At 32.7% G+C, this 21,611-nt stretch overlaps 1 protein-coding gene across 3 annotated transcripts in view; it reads left to right on the forward strand.

Annotated features, from left to right (window-relative positions):
* The window catches only part of LOC140440965 (FERM, ARHGEF and pleckstrin domain-containing protein 1-like), a 115,639-nt gene that overhangs the window by 5,550 nt on the left and 88,478 nt on the right, over window positions 1-21,611 (forward strand). For all 3 annotated transcript variants that reach the window (XM_072531324.1, XM_072531325.1, XM_072531326.1), the window contains exon 2: window positions 18,724-18,993. In XM_072531324.1, the coding sequence (XP_072387425.1) occupies window positions 18,778-18,993 (216 nt within the window). In that variant the 5' untranslated portion in view covers window positions 18,724-18,777. The remainder of the gene's footprint in view (window positions 1-18,723; window positions 18,994-21,611) is intronic.

Here is a 21,611-nt window from a genome sequence, read left to right on the forward strand (position 1 = left end):
GCTGATCCGTCCCGCGTATTCCGACATTGGATATTATATATTTTTTTGTATTCGTGTAAAAATGCCAACATGACAAAAAGAACGCAGAATTCATGTAGACCCAATAGTTAACGTTGTAGATGAAAGCTTTTTGAGATAAACAATTTCAATTTTGCAATAATTATTAAGTGGAACTTCTTGAAATTTTTAAAGCAAAATATACTTGAATGACATTGAATGTTTTTACGATCTATCTACATGGGCGCCCATATATCAAAATCCAGGGGGGGGGGCAAGTCAACTCAAATTTTTATTTTGATCCATACAACTTAATAAAAACTAAAATAGCCGATTGCAAAAATGCAAAAATATAAACATGATTTACAAACAGTAAAGAAATACCAGAAAAGTAAACGTAATCTTAAACAAAAAATTATTAACAACATATTTTATGGTATGACTTTATACATACAATTTTATTATACAAAATTTTTTATGTAAGAATAAAAAAATCAATTTTAAGCAAGGATGTTAAAAAATAGTAATAAAAAAAGCAGGTACTCTGAGATACGAAATGCAACACAAGCAATAGTGTAGTTTAAATAATATGTAAGTAACATAATATCTGAATTGAAAAATTTCTTTTACTAGGAAATTAAAACAAATATTCAAAACTGTACTACGTTGAAAGGGTTAGGGTAGGGTGTACACCCTTCTACTACCATGCTTAGCCGAAATTGCATAAATAGTCAAATGTGTGCAATATTCAAATACTTCGCTGGGTGCCAACTTATTTATATTTGACATTAAAAATTTGTACTATGTTGTAAACAATTGAAGAAATTTAATTAAAAATTTATTTGTTATAATTTATTATAAAAAAAATTAACGTTTTTTTTTCAGTTAGTATTGTATGTATTATAATTTATTGAAACGAATAATTTCCCAATAGAATCTAAAATGGTAAAATGTTAAACCCAACAAAACGTAAAAAGTAAACTTGATATTGAAGGCTAGTGCTCTGTATCTTGTGAAAATAAAAACTGAAGGTTTCTGGGCTTTTGTCCAAACTCATCTATTACTTTTTTAATAAAATTATTTCGATTGTTTTCTATTTTATTTCTATGAACGCTCATCATACATAGTCCATCTAATCTTTGTTCACTTATAGTGGACCTAATCCAGGTTTTAACCCTTCGAAGAGTTGAAAATGATCTTTCAATCGTTCATGTAGTGGGAGGAAGGCACAGAGAAATTTCTATAGCTTGGGCTATAGCTGGGTAAAATAAGCAATGGTCTAGTAGCTCTACCATTGAAATATCTTCTACATCTAAATTGGTTTGATTTTTCCAATAATAGAGCCACAATGATGCCTGTTCTTTTAGATTAGTAATTTTGTATAAATTATTTATGATTTCTATTATTTTGGCGAGGTCTTCTTCAGTTAATTTTATTATGTTTTTGGGATGCAAGTTATACAATAACATACCAGGATTATTGTCTTCTAAAAATCTGACACCAAGAGAACTAATTAAAGAATCTAGGTACGGAATAAATAATGACACTCTAAAAAAGTCTTCAGCGGAATTAACCGCATGGTTTGACCGTTGTGTTTGCTTTCTAGGAGCGATTCGTGGTTTTTCAAGGGTAATACTTAGAGATTCGGCATCATTTGTACTCTTTTCAAAAATTGTTTTAAAAGTTGTTTCCGCTTCTTGTCTGTGCTTTGTTATCATATCAAGAAATAACTGTATATGATTTTTAACTGCCAGCATATCTATTGATTTAGTTTGTAAAATGTTTACTATGGGTTCTAAGAAAGAAGAATATTTGGAAATCAAATTTAGGGAAATTATAAAAGTGGAATCAGATGTGGCACATGAAAGCTGCTGTGCTCTTGATCTTGTTGAGCAATTAAATTTGTTATCTGCTATTATTGTTTCTAAAACATTTTTGATTTCAATAAAATTTTCTGAAAATATTCGAATAGATTTGTATTTTGATGACCAGCGAGTTTTGGATAACAAAGGCATGTTTGGTGCTAATCGCCGTCTCAAAGTACTATCACGAAAAAATTTGATGACATCTTTAATAATTCCCACACAATTCTGAATTTAAAAAAATCCACAAGGAAAATAATTCCTGCAGCTGGCTGTATACCACGTATCACAAAAAGAGGTTAATCTTTGTACATGGGTATATTTTATAAAAACCCTAAAAAGGGCTAAGTACATTAAAAACACGAACGTTTTCGGAACAACAGTTCCATCATCAGGTTAAAAATACAGGTTACCATGCCTGAGCCACCAAAATATTTGGGTAAAAACCCTTTAAAATATATTATGTTACCAAAGATTGTACATGATGTTAATATTATTTGATGTTTAATATTTTAATTAAATTTTACTTCAGGTAACATACACCCATGCTTTAAGTGAGTTCCAGTGTCCGGAGAGTAAACCTCTTCAAACGGACTTCAGCTGGTAACTCAGAGTTACCTACGACATCGCAAAATCCCTCTTTGCATTGTACAATATTATTATGGTAGGTAGCTACATTCGAGGCATTGTTAAGGAAGTACCTACCGCAGTTCTCGGTATTTCGCTAGATTAGTTTCCGGTTGTTTGCTGTTTTGAGGTATTGTTGCAAGTTTCTCGCCACAATATGCGTAAATAATGTATTTTTTTTAAATATACTTACATACATACTGATTTTTTAAATAATATTACTAATGATAGGGGGGGGGCAACTGCCCCCTCTTGCCCCCCCCCCTATGGGCGCCCATGTCTATCTAGTTCCTCGGATTTTACTGCTTTTTCATGTCAGCCACAGACAAGAGTTTTGGTTTTTGTGTGATATATCCAGTCATATTCTATTTTGCGTTGTATTCGTATTCCACATGATAGCAAAATAAAAATTACCTTAATGTTAAAATCGTATCTATAACAGCTCACTCTAATTCTCTAAGGTGAATGCTCCTATAGGACCGGAACATAGCGATATTATTAAAGATAAAAAAAATAATTTTGTAAATCATTTTACAGTCTATTACTATTCAAATTATTTATCTTTTTGAAGATAATACAAACGATTCCGTTATTTTCAGTGGAATTCACCGAATATAACTAGAATATTAAACACTAATGCATCGCGTTATCTGTCACCAATTTCAACACGATAATAACGGTCAACGAATTAGTATGGTTGAGAGAGTAGATAATAATGTCCCACTTGGGAAATGAATTTCACTACGGATTTCCGCTGTGGAGGACAATAACTGTGGCTATTAAAAAATCGGCGGACAGACTTTTGAAAAATATTTTTAGAAGATTAAATATAGCGTAACAACCTTGATGGTTTCTGTCGCTTTGTCGTGTCAACTGTGAACTTGTTAGGTGAATTTTTTGTTGTGTTTAAGTCGTAATCACTTTTTCAATAATACAAATTCGATCTGTTTTTATTTTTGTCCATTTATATAAACGTCCATAATATCTAGTACAAATTTTTCCTCTATAACAGTTTTTTCGGTGCGTTGTAAGGCAACAAATCCACCGAGGACGAACCCTCTGGCGAATCGTGTACTATCCATACCTGACAGTATCATTTTTCAAGCCATTAATCAACATTTAGAACAATTCGAGGGCCATCATCCTTCTCGCTCGCTTTTCTCTACTCACCTAATTTCTCGACAGTGAAGAAGAGATTTCCATTGACGTTCGTAAAAGATTAACAAGTTCGATGTATTATAGAACTCGGCAATGCAGACAAATTTATTGATAATGCATGTAGGGCAAAAATATTATAGTCGGGCAGTCAGGGCATGATTATTTTTTTTATGGTTATGTTGAAACAAGTAACTCTTAATTATCTAGGGTGTTATAATATAAAGTTTCGAGAAAGATAGACATTTTTGAAGCGAAGCTTCTATACTAGCGTTGTATTTTACTTTTTTCTCTATAGTTAAATGCTGAGGCGAGCGTCACAGAACTAGCGCCACAAAATGTAGTCGTCACGACTAGCGTCATAGCATTGGAATATACGCGTACACAACAAGTGCCTACGGTTGTATAAAAGACTATCAATATTGTTTCCACTAAAGCATGATTCCATCATCGATGTTTAAATAAGAGAGTTACAATGTCGAACTAACCAATAACATGAAGAAAAATACTATAAAAAAAGTAATATATATCAGAAACTCATCGATAGCTTATCTATATTTATCAATTTTCAATAGCTTCGATTGTAAACATATTCTTTGGGAAATAACGATCATTATAAAGTTATTAGGAGAAGGGAATCATGGTGAAGGGACATATCCCTGTTTTATCAAAGCCTGGCCGAATATTTTGAGGTACGAGAGCTTTATCGTGTGCTGTACCAACCAACTCAGCGATATTGTATATTGTGATGGACGCTCCTGGATGAATCAGTAGCCAAGCCTTACATGCAGCATATAATGTCACTTGAAACCCAAAGACAGCCACATCTAAGGGCTGGAGTTTGTTGCTACAATATGGGGGCAACGTCAAAATATGGACACCTGCTTCTCGAGCCGTCATGATTGCTTCCACTGTGACTTGGCTCTCGTGTTTATCAAATCTTAGCAGCGACGGATTTTCCTTGGAACTGCTGCTGTATTTGATAAAATGTTCTAATACTTGTAAAAAAAGTTCTGCTGTCATCCAGCCTGAACGGTTAGCTAGTCCGAAGGTACCACGAGGTGCTCCATTAAGCATATGCTCTTTAAAGAATTTACGTGGAAAACCATCACTGGTGGACAGTATGTGCCAAGGGTGGATATTATATAACAGGTGGTAACTAGTACACCATGTTCACCACTAGTGCAGCTATTTACTTGTTTAATGCCTTTTTTAGTCACAACTTTTTTGGGGTCGTGAACAGTGTTTGTGCTAGTCTCATCAAGATTAAAAATACGTGAACTCTCAATTAAAATAGTGTTATGTTTTTATTAAACTAACACTTAGTTTATTTAATCTTTATTTCCACTTATTCTAATTTAATACAGTCTTCCACACTTATTCTAATTCACTAAAAACACAATTTATATTAATTTATTTTATAACTTATTGATACAACAATTTACTTTCGACTAAAAAACTCGATTTCATATTCACACTAACTAACTAACTGTTATTCAAAAACTTTCGTCTTTATATATAAAGCACCGTTAATCTAGAACCTCGTGGAAGGATTTCGACCTTCCTGACCCTTGGCGAAAGGACTGGAAGGTCACGCCCACTGGTTTTTTAGCTGAGGGAGACCCGTGGATCTTCTTACTAGAAAATACTCGAATGAATAAGGATATTAGTAATAAATATGTTTACAGTTCATATGATGCGTCATTATTTATCGTAACAATAGGATATTTGTTTAGGAAGTTTGGAAGATTATCAAAAACAGCTGAACGTTGTGTCGGTTGAAAGAAGTTAAGCGTGCCAAGCTACATGCCTCAGGTTGTCGTATGCTCAACTTTTTGAAACCGAAGCCAGTCTATACCGACCATTCTACGTTCTGTCCATGATTTTGGTACCTTCAATTTGTTTACTTTAGCTACATCAAAGTACGTTAGGCCGTACGCCAATTACTGCAAGTTTTAATTTAGTTACATAGAAAATCTTCCTGTTCATCTGTAAAAATTTTGTTCACCGAATAATTTGGTTGCATAATGATTGGTATATTTTCAGGATTATTTCTTTTCTTCTGTACATATCTATGAAGGGTTTGAAATTTGACATCGAATTGTTGTGCGGCTTGTCTTAATGAACGTATTCCATCAATGACAGCATTAACAGCATTGGACATCTGTTCAGCAGACGTCTCACAAATTTTGCGTGGAACATTCAAATTTTCTAGGTATCTGCAACAAAAACGGTATCATTATATTCAGTGACTATGAATGTAATAGCAATAGCAGTATTTCATATCATCACCATAGAAAATGGAGTCTTGTTTCCTGTAGATCATGATATGATCAACATGAAAATCATTTAATTAAAGCCATAAAAAGCAAAAAAAAGGAGACAATTCCCCTCAATTTCAAGGTGAAATTGAGGAAACATTGTGAATTATGTATTAAACAACATTTTGCAGAACTCGATTCACAATTTCTAAAAAAATATTTTCTATTAAATCTAATTAAAATTGTTTTGTTTCTGAGAAAATTTACAATAATTAATAAGTTTTAAACTTACTTTCATCTATATCAAGATAAATTTTATAGGATATTATGATGCTTATATTTAACTAATTTGCATTTTTATAACTGTACATAATATTAATCATAAATATGGCTGCTCCATATTTTATTCTATAGATGAAGTAGATACTACACTTTAGCATTTTATGGAAGATTTTGAAGAAAACTTATGGGAATAGTATCTGGTCCCGCCGCAGACTTTGTAGCAGTATTTAAGGAGTAATTTAGTTTTGCTATTGTAAACGGTGTATTAATAGGATTATATTCAATATCGTTGAAATATATTAGTTGTTTTTCTCTAAGTGTTTTTATATCTAAAAAATCTTTGGAGTAGTTATTATCACTAGTGTTTTTTTTTTTTGAAATGGCTTGTAATAGAGACATTGATCACAAAATTGACAGGTTTTATAATCGTATACATGCGAAACAACTCTCAGAACTTTGCAGAAAAAGAGAAAAAAGTGATAAAATGATAAAACTCTATAATCACATGGTCTGTTTTATTCCATTTGAAATGTGTTTTTAAAGTAATTTATATAGGTCTATTGTTTCTTTCTTCTACCTTCCTCTGGAGCATAAATGACAAGAATTGTGATATGACATCACATTTTTTTTTAAATGATCTGCATACTAATGAAACAATATCATCTCTGATATGGAGCTCCCAACAATAATGTCCTTGTAACGAAGAAAGTGTGGCGTCATATGTGACGAAGACCCCACGCTAAATTCATCACTTATTTCTCGTTCACAATGACAATACTGCTAATTGTATTTACATCCATTGGAAGTTATTAATAATCGAGCGACCTTGAAACCGGATAATGCTATTTGAATATTTTGTTTTATATTATTGTTCAACTAGAGTTGAATTTATATTCAGTGTATGTGTATATATACATTAATAAAAACATGACCTTTCAAGAGTCATGACGATGGAGTGAAGTATTGTCAAGTTATGATTGATATAGTTATTCTTAGTTCTGGTGCATAATATTAAAAAAAAAAAATCTCGGTTATACTGGATTTCTAAATGCAAAATATTTTAGTACAGTAATCGTTTATAAAATGAATTCTTCTTTCTCTATATTCTATCTTGCTTCTCTCAAATGAAGTCAAAATTCGTTCGAAATTTTCCACAATTTTTCTCTTGGTATATTTGGCAAATTTGTCACTATTAATTTTGCTAAAAATTTGTCTAAATTAGGTAAATATCACATTTTGAAAATAAAACGAATGCATTGTTTGTTTTACAATATCTTTTACGTGTTAGGTTTTCTTCTTGTCGACTTTTTCGTTTCTTTTACAATAGTTCCTCGATTTTGTTGTTTCCAAAGGCTATAACTAAACTCGCAAAAAGTATCGCATAAATGTATAAGTCCAAAAATTTTGATTAGTATCTCCTAAATATTTTTTAAATGCCAGGGAAATGTAGGAATATTTAACAGTTGTTTATTCCAGTAAAATGAAAAATTAAAGAATAACAAGCTAAAAAAATGAAAATAATAATTATTCAATAAAAATGAAAATAAAAATCTATGAAATAAGGAATTTCAAGGACAAATTGAACATTTTAGTATCTGGTATTAGCACCTCTGGCTCTAATGATGCACCTCACTATCTGTGGAAGGCTTCTTATCAGAGGTCGTTGTACTACAAATCCAAATTTCCCCATTCTTCCATTAAAGCACTTCCCAGTTCATCAAGGTGACAATAAGGACTCTTATGCGTGTTTCTAGGTAGTTGGGTTTAGGTCTAGATTAACTGCTGGCCAACTTATTTTCTTCAAGAACCTCTCGTATATACCGATCAGCTATCAGGGCCCCCCTACGGAACACTGTTAATTCTGTGTGATCTGCAAAGCAGCTACCAAATCACATTTTTTAAAACACTTTTGTTTGTCCATTATATCAAAGTTGTATTTGACAGAGGAATCATGTTTTATTTGCAAAGCATCTTCTTAAAGTGATTCAGGCAAGGAGTCTATGTTGATATGGAATGAGTAAATTGACATTTATAAATATTATCATCACAAGTGTTTGGGAAGTATTTCTGGAACTCTTCAATTAATCTCTCCAAATGGTTTGATATTTGGATTTTCAAACTTGATCCTTTATAAATGTTTTAAAAGCGTGTTTTTTCTGAGATTAACTCTACTTTAGGGAAAATAGAAATAATTGCAGGGGTTTGCTGATAATTTACGCCTCCAAAGTTGCAATTTTTTAAAACCCTGCAGTTTTAAGTTAATGCTGTTTAACGAGTCAAAGATGTCTGACGAATAAGCCAATATTACTTGGGTACAATGTTTTTTAAAGGCCACGCTTAGTTCATTTTGCTTTTGCTGTTCCAAGAATGCTTTGTGACAACTCTGCACCGATTTTTGCACTTTTCACGCCGACAAAACAGTACTATATTGATCTGTAGCCCCAAATTCCATTTAATAAATTTCTAAATTCAAATGATACCACAGATAGCAATAAAAATACTGTCGAAGACTAACTGTAATGTAGCCAAGAATCGCGGCGCCATCGACGAAGAGATCACGCTACAACACGGTCTGGTATTGCACAACGAGAAAATTCGTACACCAACGCAATGAGCTTTATCGTACCAATAAAATTCGAGACTTAATCGGTGAATTTAGGTTTATAGTTGCGCACACAAATACCATTTTTATGAGAGACAGATAATAATTTTATTGCACTAAACATTAAGAGTATTTTTCGATGATAATGTGAATATGTTGTGGGACATTCGGTATTTTAATGAAAAAGCACATTTTTTTAACGTTTTCAACACTTGTACAACTTTTTGTGGGTGCATAGTAAATTTCTTAGAAGGGTAGAGTTGTTGATCTCATTACGAATTTTTGCTTTGTCTTTGTTTTTTTAATTTATTAATTCAACATGTTATACTTTATTTGTTTGCAACTGGCAGCTCATTTCAAATGAAAATCTTCATTAATTTGGCCCCATGGCAGGGATGCTTTGGTGTCTTTTCAAACCCATCTGAATGGTATACATCCTAGTATACAGTTCACGATGGAGGTGGAAACTGATTCATCCCTACCTTTTCTCGACGTTATCATAAAAAAACCAACCAAAGTTTTCATTACTCTGTTTATCGAAAACCCACCCATACCAATCGTTACTTGCATGCCGCCTCTCATCATCCAATTTCACAAATTAATTCAGTCATTAATACCCTTGTCTCCAGATCAATACGCCTTTGCGATGATGCAAGTAGACCCGCTGAGCTCTAGTTTAAAACATCATAGAAAATGGGCCATCCCAAATATTTAAAATATTTTCGAAATTATTATTTATTGCTACAAATTTTTATTTTATTTATTTTTTTGTATATTGAATCAATAACTCGTTTAGTATAAAATTTCATCATTATCGTAAAATATCAATAAAAAATAAAAAAATTAAGAAAAATTACAGTTTTTAAAACAACAATGAACTGTATATTAAAAAAAAAGCTGGTATCCATTTTCAGTAATGTTTATTGCCACCTCGATTCTGGATGACACTCCTCATTTGATTTGACATGGAATTTATAACGTTTTGAATATCTCTTTGGGGAAAAGTGGCCCATTCCTCAATGAGTGCCATCTGAAGCTCTCCAGGTGTTGTTGGAGCAGGTATGCGACGCCTAACGCGACTTTTTAGCAGGCTACATATATGCTCAATAGGATTTAAATCGGGGCTTTGAGCAGGTTAGTCTATTTTTGGAATACCAACCTCGTCAAGGTACTCCGCTACTATCCTTGCCGTGTGTGGTCTCGCATTATCCTGCATTAGCAGGAATTCGTTGCCAATAAATCCAGCATAGGGCATCACACGATGTAAGATTTCCGTTATGTACCTTACTGCTGTTAACGCTCCTCTGTCGATCACGATGAGATCTGTATGCGCATCAAAAGAAATCCCTGTCCAAAACATGACTGAACCACCACCAAAAGCAACCCGTGGTGCCCGAGTGCAACCAGCGAAACGTTCTCCAGCCCATCTGTACACCTCACTGCGTCCGTCTTTACCATTAATAGACATTCTTCACTCATCCGTAAACAATACTTTTTTCCAATCTTCTGCTGTCCAATTGATGTGCTCACGGGCAAAATCGAGTCTTCGTCTTTTGTGAGCTGGGGAAAGTAAGGGCCCCGTTGCTGGACTGCAAGCTGTCAAACCTTGCTCCCTTAATCTTCGCCGAATAGTAGAAAGGCTGATTGCTGGTCCTTGAGCTTGCTGTAAATGGCCTTGAAGTATTCTAGCGGTTTGGGTCCGATTCCATAATGCAGCAAGAATGACGACGCGATATTCCCTAGTGGTTGTTTTCCTTTTTGGATCCGTACTAGGTCGTCGTTGGTGAGATCCTGTCACAATAAATCGTTACTGGGTCCTTTGTACAGTCGAATGACTAACATACAATTGTCTTGCAACTTGTCTTTGACTTAATCCACTTCCCAGTAACGTTACAATTTCAATCGATTTTTGAAAATTCTCCATCGTTATTAACTCTAGACTACTTCACACTAAGTCGGCTACTGTAATACTGAAATGCGTTTAAAACTCATTAGAACCCTTTACAATATCATACATTTCTCAAAACAATCACAAAATTATTTTGTTTAGATTCTACGAATATCCTCAATCCAGTTACAGGTTCGGTTTGCTTTCGCAACAACCAATTTAACTTAAATAACCCAAGACACATTAAAAATAAAATAATCTTAATTCAATATACAAAAAAATAAATGCTTAATTTTGTAGCAATAAATAATAATTTTGAAAATATTTTAAATATTTGGGGTGGCCCGTTTTCTATGACGCGGAGTGTATATATCATTATCATCATCATTATCATTCTCAGCATATTCTACTAATTATGGTGTAGCCTCCCTTACATATTCATTTTTCATATCTGCACACGATTGTCTAAAATTCACTTTTCTGTTCAATGTTGTACCGGCTTGTTTCCATACGTCATAGTCCCATCTTAAATTTGGACGTCTTCTTGGTCTGTTGACGCCTCTTGGATACCACAGTGTAATTCTACTGAAGCACCTATTATCAGTTCTTCTCTCTAAATGTCCAGCCCACTGCCATTTTAAGGATTTAATTCTGTGGATTGCATCAGTAACCTTCGTTTTCCGTCTGATCCATTCTATTCTTTTTCGATCTCTCTTTGTTATACCATCGCTTCATTGACCTTTGAGTGACTTTGAGTTTCGATATTATCTCTTTCTTTATTGTTCAAGTTTCGCAACCGTATGTCATGATGGGTAGTATACACTGATCGAATGCTTTTTTCTTCAGGTGAATTGGCATCTTCGATTTGAATATAACTGAATTTCTACCAAAAGATGTCCAAGCTAGTTTCATTCTTCTGTTGATTTCTGGAAGTAATGAGCCAGATTTATGTATTAATTGTCCTAGGTATACATACTCGTCTACTGTCTCAAGTGTAGTGTTGTTTATTATTACATCTTGGACATCCACTAGCTCGTTGTACATGGTTTTTGTTTTTGTCAAGTTCATTTTTAGGCCAACTTCATTGCTAGCTGCATTTAGGTCGCTTATAAGTTCTTGTAGTTCTGCAGGATTATTAGCAATCAGAACGATGTCGTCTGCAAATCTTAGATGGCTGAGGTATTCTCCATCAATGGATATTCCTTTGTTCTGCCAGTTGATTTTGCTGAATATATTTTCTAGAGTTGCAGTGAAGAGCTTTGGTGATATTGCGTCTCCTTGTCGGACGCCTCTGGTAGTGGGAAACACAAATATGTATATATATATATATATATATATATATATATATATATATATATATCTTTGGTGATATTGCGTCTCCTTGTCGGACGCCTCTGGTAGTGGGAAACATAAATATGTATATATATATATATATATATATATATATAATATAATAATAATAATAATAATAAATGTCTTTATTAACAACAGATTAAATTTTCTTTACAATGAAATATAATATCAGTAGGGCGAGATTCAGTTTGTGTACCACTGTGCAACAGCGGCACACAACTGCTCTTCCACCTAACCCCCCGAAAATAGGATAGATAGACTATATCTAAATAATGAAATTGTATTTACAATAAAACATAAAAATATTAAGTACATATTAAATTTATAAATTATAAACTATTTATTTTTTTTAATTCTTAAATTTTTAAATTACTATTCAGCTAACAACTGCTCATAAATTAATCTCTTGAACTTGACTCTAGACAGATTTTTAATATTGTAGGGTAATATTGCAAGCAATTGAATATGAAAATGAACGTTTAAAAAAGGATGTTGTATGTTTAGGTAAAGTGAGGGTATTCTTGTGTCTAAGATTAAGATTATGAACGTCCGTCCTATAAGTTATTCGATTGTACAGGTATGGTGGAACTCTCTCTTGAATGATTTTATGGTAAAAACATAAAGCATGGAGTTTCCGACGATTTTTCATATTTAGCCACTTGACTACAGTGAAAACATGACTTCAAATTTCCTGATGCCAAAAATCAAACGCAAACAAGAATTTTGCAATTTCTGTATTCTCCATGAATCAAATTCAGTGAGACACGCATTGTAAAGCACGTCACAATAATTTAATTTTGATAATACCAGAGCATTACATAATAATGACTTTGTGGCCCTACTTAATAAATTGCGGCTTTGATACAGTAATTTTAAAACGGCGTAAGCACGTTATAAACAAATACTTACATGATATGTAAACCTTAAATCTTCGTCGAACCAAACCCCAAGGCTTTTAATCTTTTTGCTAAAAATTAAATTGTCATTTCCTAAGATAATTCGATTGGCATAATTCTCTAAAAATATTTTCCTATGGAGATTCCTCCCAAAAATGATACCCTGAGTTTTTGATGTATTCAATTTTAAACAATGATTTTGAGAAAAAATCTGCAGTTGAAGAAGGTCATGATTTATTGCATTTACCGCTTGATCACACTCATTTGGATAAAATGACATATAGAGTTGGGTATCGTCTGCATAATAATGTTGTGAACAGGACAAAAACACAGAAGGAAAATTAGATGTGTATATAGAGAATAAAATTGGACCTAATATAGATCCTTGAGGCACACCAGTATTAAGATCTAGAAATGAAGAAATATTTTGATTAAGTTTTACTGCTTGACATCTATTAGAAAGATAGGCTTTCATTAGATCAACTGCTCTCGCTTCTAGACCAATATATTTTAAAATAGAGAATAACAAATTATGGTTAATTGTATCAAAAGCTTTTGAGTAGTCTAGAAGAATTAGAATTGATATTTTGTTTTGGTCATAGGCTCTAAAAATATCATCTGTAATATTTAATAAAGCAGAAAGACAGCTATATCTGGACCTAAAACCGGACTGCATCATAGGGATTATGTTGTTATTTTTTAAATGCGTTTGTAACTGAATATCAATCACCTTTTCCAAAATTTTAGATAATGTAGGCAGTACACTTACTGGTTTTAATTCATTCATGCTTTCTGTATTTTTAGTCTTCGGTAACGGAATAACATGTGCCCGTTTCCATTTAGTGGGAAAAATTGAATTTGTTAAGCAAAAGTTAATGATATGTGTGATATAGGGTAGAAGAAAGGGAATACACAGTTGAAGCGTTAATATGTTAATACCATCATCACCAATAGCTTTACTTTTAATATTATTAATAATATGTAAAATATTAATTTCAGATACTGTTTTAAAGGTAAGAGAAGAACTGAGGGAATACTTAAAGTTATTTTCATAGAATATTTGTGTATCAATGTCTGCTTTCATGTTTGGTATGACTTCAATAATGTGTTTATTTATCTCATTTGCATTCCACACGTTTTTAATTTCAAAGTTATTTTTGATTTTGCAATTATTTACCAAATATTTTAAGTTATTCCACATATCTTTAGAAGATTGATCATGTATGTTTTTAAAATATGATTTTTTCTCCCTTAATATTGATTGATAATAATATAATTGATTAAAGTATCTCTGTGACAAACTATACGTGCGTGAATTATCGAGTAGGTGTATAATTCTAATATTGAATAAATTACTTAGTAAAACATTTTTCTATTTACGATAAAACGAAGAAACGCAACCTGAGCTGCCGGTACAATGTACAACGGTCATCTTGAGTACATTATCAACACACCTTTTTCACGACAATGAAATTGTCGGTGAGCGTTTCCAAGGATAATATATTGTTTTTACACCTCTGTACTAATGGTATTAAGTTGCGCAATTAGCTTTTTATTTTATTCGAATATTTATTTTTATATCAGAAACATGTACGGGAATTTGTTGTTATTTAAACACTGAATAATTCCATAAGATACAATAAATATTCTATAAAACCACAGAATACTCCATCCCAACTGGTTGGGATGGGAGTATTCTGTGATCAAACGTACTACTTAACTTGGCTTCTAGATTTTGTAGAAATATGTGTATCATTAGTCTAGGCGGGATCTGTTTTGGATTGGACATTTTCCATAAGAAGCTATTTTTTTGCTGGAATCCCTTCAGGATGTGCCCAATATCGATAATCACGATATGCGCCAGTCGCAAACCCTGTGCTAAATTTTTTATTTAACAAAATCTGAAAACAATTTAAAATTTCTCATTTTTTTGCTCCTATTTTCGTTTATAATTCGGAAAATATTGATCCTAGAGAAAAAATTATAAAAAGTTAAAAGTTTCTTTATTCCATTTTACATAATATTTCGTTAGCTAAAAATTGAAAATTTAATGTTTATTGTTGAAAAAATAGCAATAATTGAAAAAAAAAGTACAAAAAAATGAAGTTAATCCTTTAAATGTTTTCGACTTTCTAAACTTGACTTACAAGCTCCATATTCCGCCTAGAAAAACTTTTTAATATGTTTAAGACGTGTGCTAAATTTTGTTAAGATCGGTCGGATAGGTTTTGCATAATAATTTTGCAATCCAGCCTACTGGAAAAAAATCGCAAATTTTCAAATTTATAGTAGGCCCTAAATAAGGCTCTCAGATAGTTGCAAATTTTTTTACACTTAAAGGAAGGCTCAAACATTCAAACGCTTTTTGTAAAATTCAAATCGGTTCACCAGGAGAGCCTAGAAATTTTTTTAAAGTTTTAAACATTTTTTATATATATTAGGCTTATAAACAAATTGAATAACTTTTTCTTCTTTCTTTTTCTTTTTTTGGAAGGATATGTTTAAAGCTCGTAAAGTTATTCAATTTGTTTATAAGCCTAAAAAATGTTTAAAACTTTAAAAAAATTTCTAGGCGCTCCTAGTGAACCGATTTGAATTTTACAAAAAGCGTTTGAAAGTTTGAGCCTTCCTTTATATGTAAAAAAAATTGCAACTATCTGGTTTGAAAGTTTGAGCCTTCCTTTATATGTAAAAAAATTGCAACTATCTGAAAGACTTATTTAGGGCCTACTATAAATTTGAAAATTTGCGATTTTTTTCCAGTAGGCTGGATTGCAAAATTATTATGCAAAACCTATCCGACCGATCTTAACAAAATTTAGCACACGTTTTAAACATATTAAAAAGTTTTTCTAGGCGGAATATGGAGCTTGTAAGTCAAGTTTAGAAAGTCGAAAACATTTAAAGGATTAACTACATTTTTTTGTACTTTTTTTCCAATTATTGCTATTTTTTCAACAATAAACATTAAATTTTCAATGTCTAGCTAACGAAATATTGTGTAAAATTGAATAACGAAACTTTTAACTTGTTATAATTTTTTCTCTAGAATCAATATTTTCCGAATTATAAACGAAAATAGGAGCAAAAAAATGAGAAATTTTCAATTGTTTTCAGATTTTGTTAAATAAAAAATTTAGCACAGGGTTTGCAACTGGCGCATATCGTGATTATCGATATTGGGCACATCCTGAAGGGATTCTAGCAAAAAAATAGCTTCCTATGGAAAATGTCCATTATGGTCTGAATTTCTACAGATCCCGCCTAGTCTAAATACTTTTAGAAGCAAATTTCCGAGTTCCTAAAGCGACATGTATTGATTCGAACAGCTGTTCTTCGATTTTGTTGAATATTTTCAAGTGAGCTTAACTCATTAGAAACTCTTAGCTAGGCAACAGTAGCTTGCACGCCTTTTTTTTTGCTGTAGTAATGAATACTCAATGTATACAATAAATCTATTTTGGGCGAGATATTCGTTTAAAATCGTATATTAGGATGCAATATCTACTGTATACTAAAACAGTTTTTAATCGAAGGCGATCTTTTAGCAACATCGCATTTAAAGCGACGAAAGGATATTTCCCTTATCAACTTTGCAGAGGCGTACCAAAATAAGATTTTAATTATTTATTTAAATACATAAGTAATTACCTAAAAATTAAATCTAGGACCGATATAATTATTAAATTATTTTGTGTGTCTTGACGGATAAAGCAAAAGCCATATAAGAAGAAAGGTTAGTAATTAAGCAATGATCAATGGGCATCAAACAATTTTTAAAATTTAATTTCAATCACTTAAAAAGTAAATTATGTAATTTCATATATTTTATTATCGTTCTGAAGCTATTTTCTTGTGGCATTTTTATCATTAGGCAGTTCAATTATGCCTCCTATCATACTTTTCTTAAGATATAATGATTTTTCTACAATTTTCCACAGTTTCATAATTTTTTTTGAAGATTATTGTCATTAACTACTCAACTAGAGGTTGTTTTATTATATTATCATTATTTGTTTCTTCAAAATAATATCAATTTTGATAAAGGTGAATTGTTTTAGTATTTTGACATTCACGGAAAAATAATGGATTTAAAACGAGGCATGTTATAGTGCATTTATATTACAGTAACTATTTCACTAGACTATTTTTAACTGATAAAACGTCATACCAACGCCACGTTTCCTTTTGACAAAACGCCTTCCTGCCCGTGATTTCTCAGCGACAAAATTATGACAGATCTGTCACGAAGGTGTCTGTAATTCTCTTGTTGTCAGTTTGACAAACGTCATTGAGGCGTAATGAATTTTGGACAGATATAATGAATCCAGATAGGTGAAGACATATAAAAATTGGTTTCGGAAAATGTCCCATTGAGCACGCAGAGATACAAGCTCTATTTGGACCCAATTTTCGGAGTTCCTGCGGCTGAGAAATTTTACGCTTGAAAGATGTACTATCATAGCAGAACAGCAAAAATTCTCAAGGAATATGCCTTTAACGTGCAAAAAAGGCGATGGCGAAGACTATAAAGAGTCGTCTGTAAAGTCAATGTAGAATACTACAGCAAAAATGGTACAAGAAAAATATTTTACCAAGTTCGGCATAAAAATGGACCCTTTAACAGATATATCTTTCAAATGTGCAAGATTGCCCAGAGATACCAAGCGAAGGCAGCTTCAATGTGGTGAAGAAAAAAAAACTCAGTTCAAAGGCATTATCCTCCGAAGAATTATTAAAAATCATCCAAAGCTACGATGAGGAAACTCCTGATGGAGCACAAAAAAAGTTTTTTCCCCTTTGCTCATTTGAATTGAATTTGATTTGAATTTGTTTGGAGAGTCAATGAGGCCGTAAACTGCAAGATGCACTTTTTCCAGAAGGAATTTGATGTTATGGGAGAATTTACAGGCCGAATTGAATAGAACAGCAGCCAATGGCTGGTAAGAAATTTATCAAACGAAAATGTATGCCCAGTTAGATTATTTTTGAAATTAATGGAAAAAAAGGGGACCAAAGATTTTATCAGACAGACTCTTTCTTACCGTTCGCCCCAACTCACGGATGGATTTTGATTTAAAAACTGTCCACTTGGAATCAACACTGTATCTAAGTGGACAAAAACGTCAGCTGAAAAAATTGGAATAGACACAAAAAAACATAAAATAAAACATTCTCATCGATGTTCAGCTGTGTCAGCCTTGTTCAAGCATGGTGTTTCTTCTGAACAGGAGTTAATTAAATTAATGGGTCACTCAAATGCAAGCTCTCTAAAACCATCTCTGCAGCTGGATTCTACCACCAGAGGTTGATCGAAAATCTCAGAACAACAAATGAAGCTGGACCTTCGAGTTCAATAATACACAAAATCATACTTTGATAGAAAAGAATGGGCAAACTACTATAGCTTATAATAATTGTACATTTAATATGGTTAACAAATAAATAAAGATTATGTTTCGTTAATATGGTGCATTAACTGTCTCGTGAAATAGTCATGTCGAATATCATTCGAGAGAAAATTATTTACCGGCATAATTTTCTTCTGGTTTTATTCACGTTTATTGCATTTTTCGCGAAAATTGCCATGCAACAAACTGATACTAGTCGAAAATATTGCCGGCAAAATTTTCTCTCTTATGGTATTATTATACGATAACACCAAACATTTACATAAGCATCAGTGGTGTGGTGATGCGATGGAATCAGAAAGAGATGTTCCATTAATAAAGATTAATGATCTCAGCTGTATAGTGTATATATCTCAGATATTTGACTTTTCTCTTTTTCTTCGTTTCAGGATTTCGTCAAGCGGTAATAGGTGTGGACCAAGGGCTGGCCGATCGCGTTCGGAATGGAATCGAACAGCAGCAATCGAGGTTCGACGGGGGCCTTGTCGAATACTACCGGGGGCAGCACTTCAGCCGGCATGCACCACTCTCTCTCGACGCCGGCAGGCGTAGATTGCGGCGGCAGCCGGACGCCGCCAGCGACGCCCAAAAAGGGTGGCAAGATGCTGGCTATCAGAGTGCAGATGCTGGACGATACCGTGACCATTTTTCAAGTGCAAGTAAGTCTTTGACCAGTTCCCATTTCACAAAGTACGATATTTTAAAATTTGATGATTTGAATTTTTATAAAATACCAAATGTTTCTGAAATCGTTCTGTTTATTGTGTCATTTACACCTTATTTAATCCCCGTCTATTAAATTTTTATCGCGCGCTGAAAATGTAATGTTTTCTTTATTGGCTGGCGGTAGATACAGGAAACATTTATTAAAACATCACTGAACCCTTCGTCGATTTGCATATAAGACGATATTCAATTGCTAGTAAGAAAATAATCAAAGAGTTCATTGCTCACTACGTCTATGTCAACAACATGGATACATTGGGACGACAGGGTCGGAGTCTCAATATCTATTCAAAAATAATTTGATCTTACATTTCTTATCATTTTCCGTTTATTTTACAGGAATACACAAAATGTCGATTTTTAATTAAGCTCTTCCTATTTTTAAATTTAATTAAAACAAAGTACATGAGATATATAAATTTTTTATTCGTTTGACAGGCCTCGCGATGCTATTATGTAGGTATTTTTTTTTCCATGACTCTGACACATAAATCAAGTTGAATTTGAAGGATGCCATGGTAGGCAAATTAAGTTAGTTTTTTACTGGATACAAGTGCATAGACGGATTTCACTGCATACGGTTACTCGACATCTGTCATAAAGAAAATATCGTCCGATCCACCCTCCAATCAAACTCCTACTGTCAGAAATGAGGAGTGTAAAATCCCCATTTCCATATTTTTGGGAAACCTCGAAAAACTGTAGAAACTAACAAAATTAAATTAAAACAATAAAACTGATGAAGAATGTTATAAAATTTGGTTTGTGATCGGATGTCCAGAAAGAGGAGCTTAAGAAATTATTTCTTTTCCTTTTTTTTATAATATTTTAGTTTGGAGATTGCTGTTTTTGTTTTCAATGCTTGGAGATTGACGGATATGAAAATGATCTATAAGGATATTGTAAGTTTCGAAACTAATAAAACATCTTTGTTTTCAAAACTTCCACAAAATTTATTTTAAATTCTTATCACTACAGCTGTTTCGGCTAATTGCCTTTCTCAAGTGATCTGTTTTTGGCATGGGTTTACACTTTATAGTCTCTAATGAAATAGGTTGAGGAGGGGAGAACTGTTTGTCTCAAGCTGGTCATTCAGAATTATATCTGTGTTTTTAATTTGTTGATTTCCATAGATTCTAACAAAGATAGCTTAAGGCCTTTATTTTGAATGTGTAGAATTTTAAATTCGTCATTAAAAGAATGATTATGATCTAGAAGGTGAAGTGCGTATGTAGAATCTGTTTTTCTATTATTGAAAGCCCTTTTATGTAGATATAGCCCAATGTTTCAGTGTTTTATTGTTACATAAAATGAATTTCCATCAAGTAACGGTCGAATCCATCAATTATTAATAAAACATTGTGTTGGTTACTTAGTGAAAAAAATATATTTTGATGTTTGGTCAAAAGATTTCGCACATCACGCAGTTTTAAATTATTTACTTTGTGAGCATCGGAGATAAGATTTTTTGGAATGATCATACTAATCTGTTTGCCTTTTCGTGTGATATTTACAAAAGATCCGAAATCGTTTTTTGTAATTAACTTCACCTCGTATTAAAACATTTCCTGTCCTACATCGTTTTTAAAATGTATCTTTTATATTCCTTAAACTGAAAATCCCGTGCTCCTACTGGTTTAAAAATCTCTTGAACAGCAGACTTCCAATCGTAAACACAGCTTTGTTTCATATCAACGACCGTAGAAAATTCGGAAATAATTTCATTGTATTCGCCAGGTGTCGTTACTAATTCTCGTTTAAATTCTCCTCAATTTGACCGAAAACTCTATCGGATGGTAAAAATGAGTGACCAACTACAGGAAAAACTAACTCAAGTAATTTAACATTTGATGATGCGCTCTCGGCTAGCCATTTGCAGCACATACCAATCATTATCGAGTTTTTATTTTAGCCACTACATCCATCGGCGACCAGTCGTACCTTCTTTGGTGTGTCATTGAGTAGATGAAGTACTACAGAGTAATTTTAATTTGATCCTTTGCCAAACATGTCCTCAGTCCAACAGTATGATAATATCCTTTGAAAGTGGAGACTTTGAGGAACCTTCAACGACAGTAAAGTTATAAAAATAAAGCTGCCTTAATTAATAAGCACTTTGATCAGGAACTTTGCGGAGGACCAAATTTTTTTGGCAGTCAAACGACAAAGTGACTAGGTCTTCTCTGTTTTCTTGAAGAAATTGGAAAATGCTTTCGCTGGAATTTTGTGGAGCCGTTTTTCAATCATTAGTTTAATTTTAGATTACCCTATTTTCTAGTACTTAATGCGTTCACTTAGCTCTAAACATTTTGAGTAAACGTCTGTTTTTGGAGTTTTAAAGCTCAAATTATATTTTCTGTTACATATACGTATAGCAAAAATACGATCTCTTTACAGAGCATTACTTTTTTGTCTTGTACATTAAATACAATTTTGAGACGCTGAGTTCAGTTGGAAGACACATTCTTTTCGTCACTGAACGGCAGTAATGGGATTCAGTACACTTTAATTGGTTTATAAACTTTTGCATTCGTTCCAGCTTATCCCGATA

Source organism: Diabrotica undecimpunctata, chromosome 5 (assembly GCF_040954645.1).
Source record: "Diabrotica undecimpunctata isolate CICGRU chromosome 5, icDiaUnde3, whole genome shotgun sequence".
NCBI classification, from domain to species: Eukaryota; Metazoa; Arthropoda; class Insecta; order Coleoptera; family Chrysomelidae; genus Diabrotica; species Diabrotica undecimpunctata.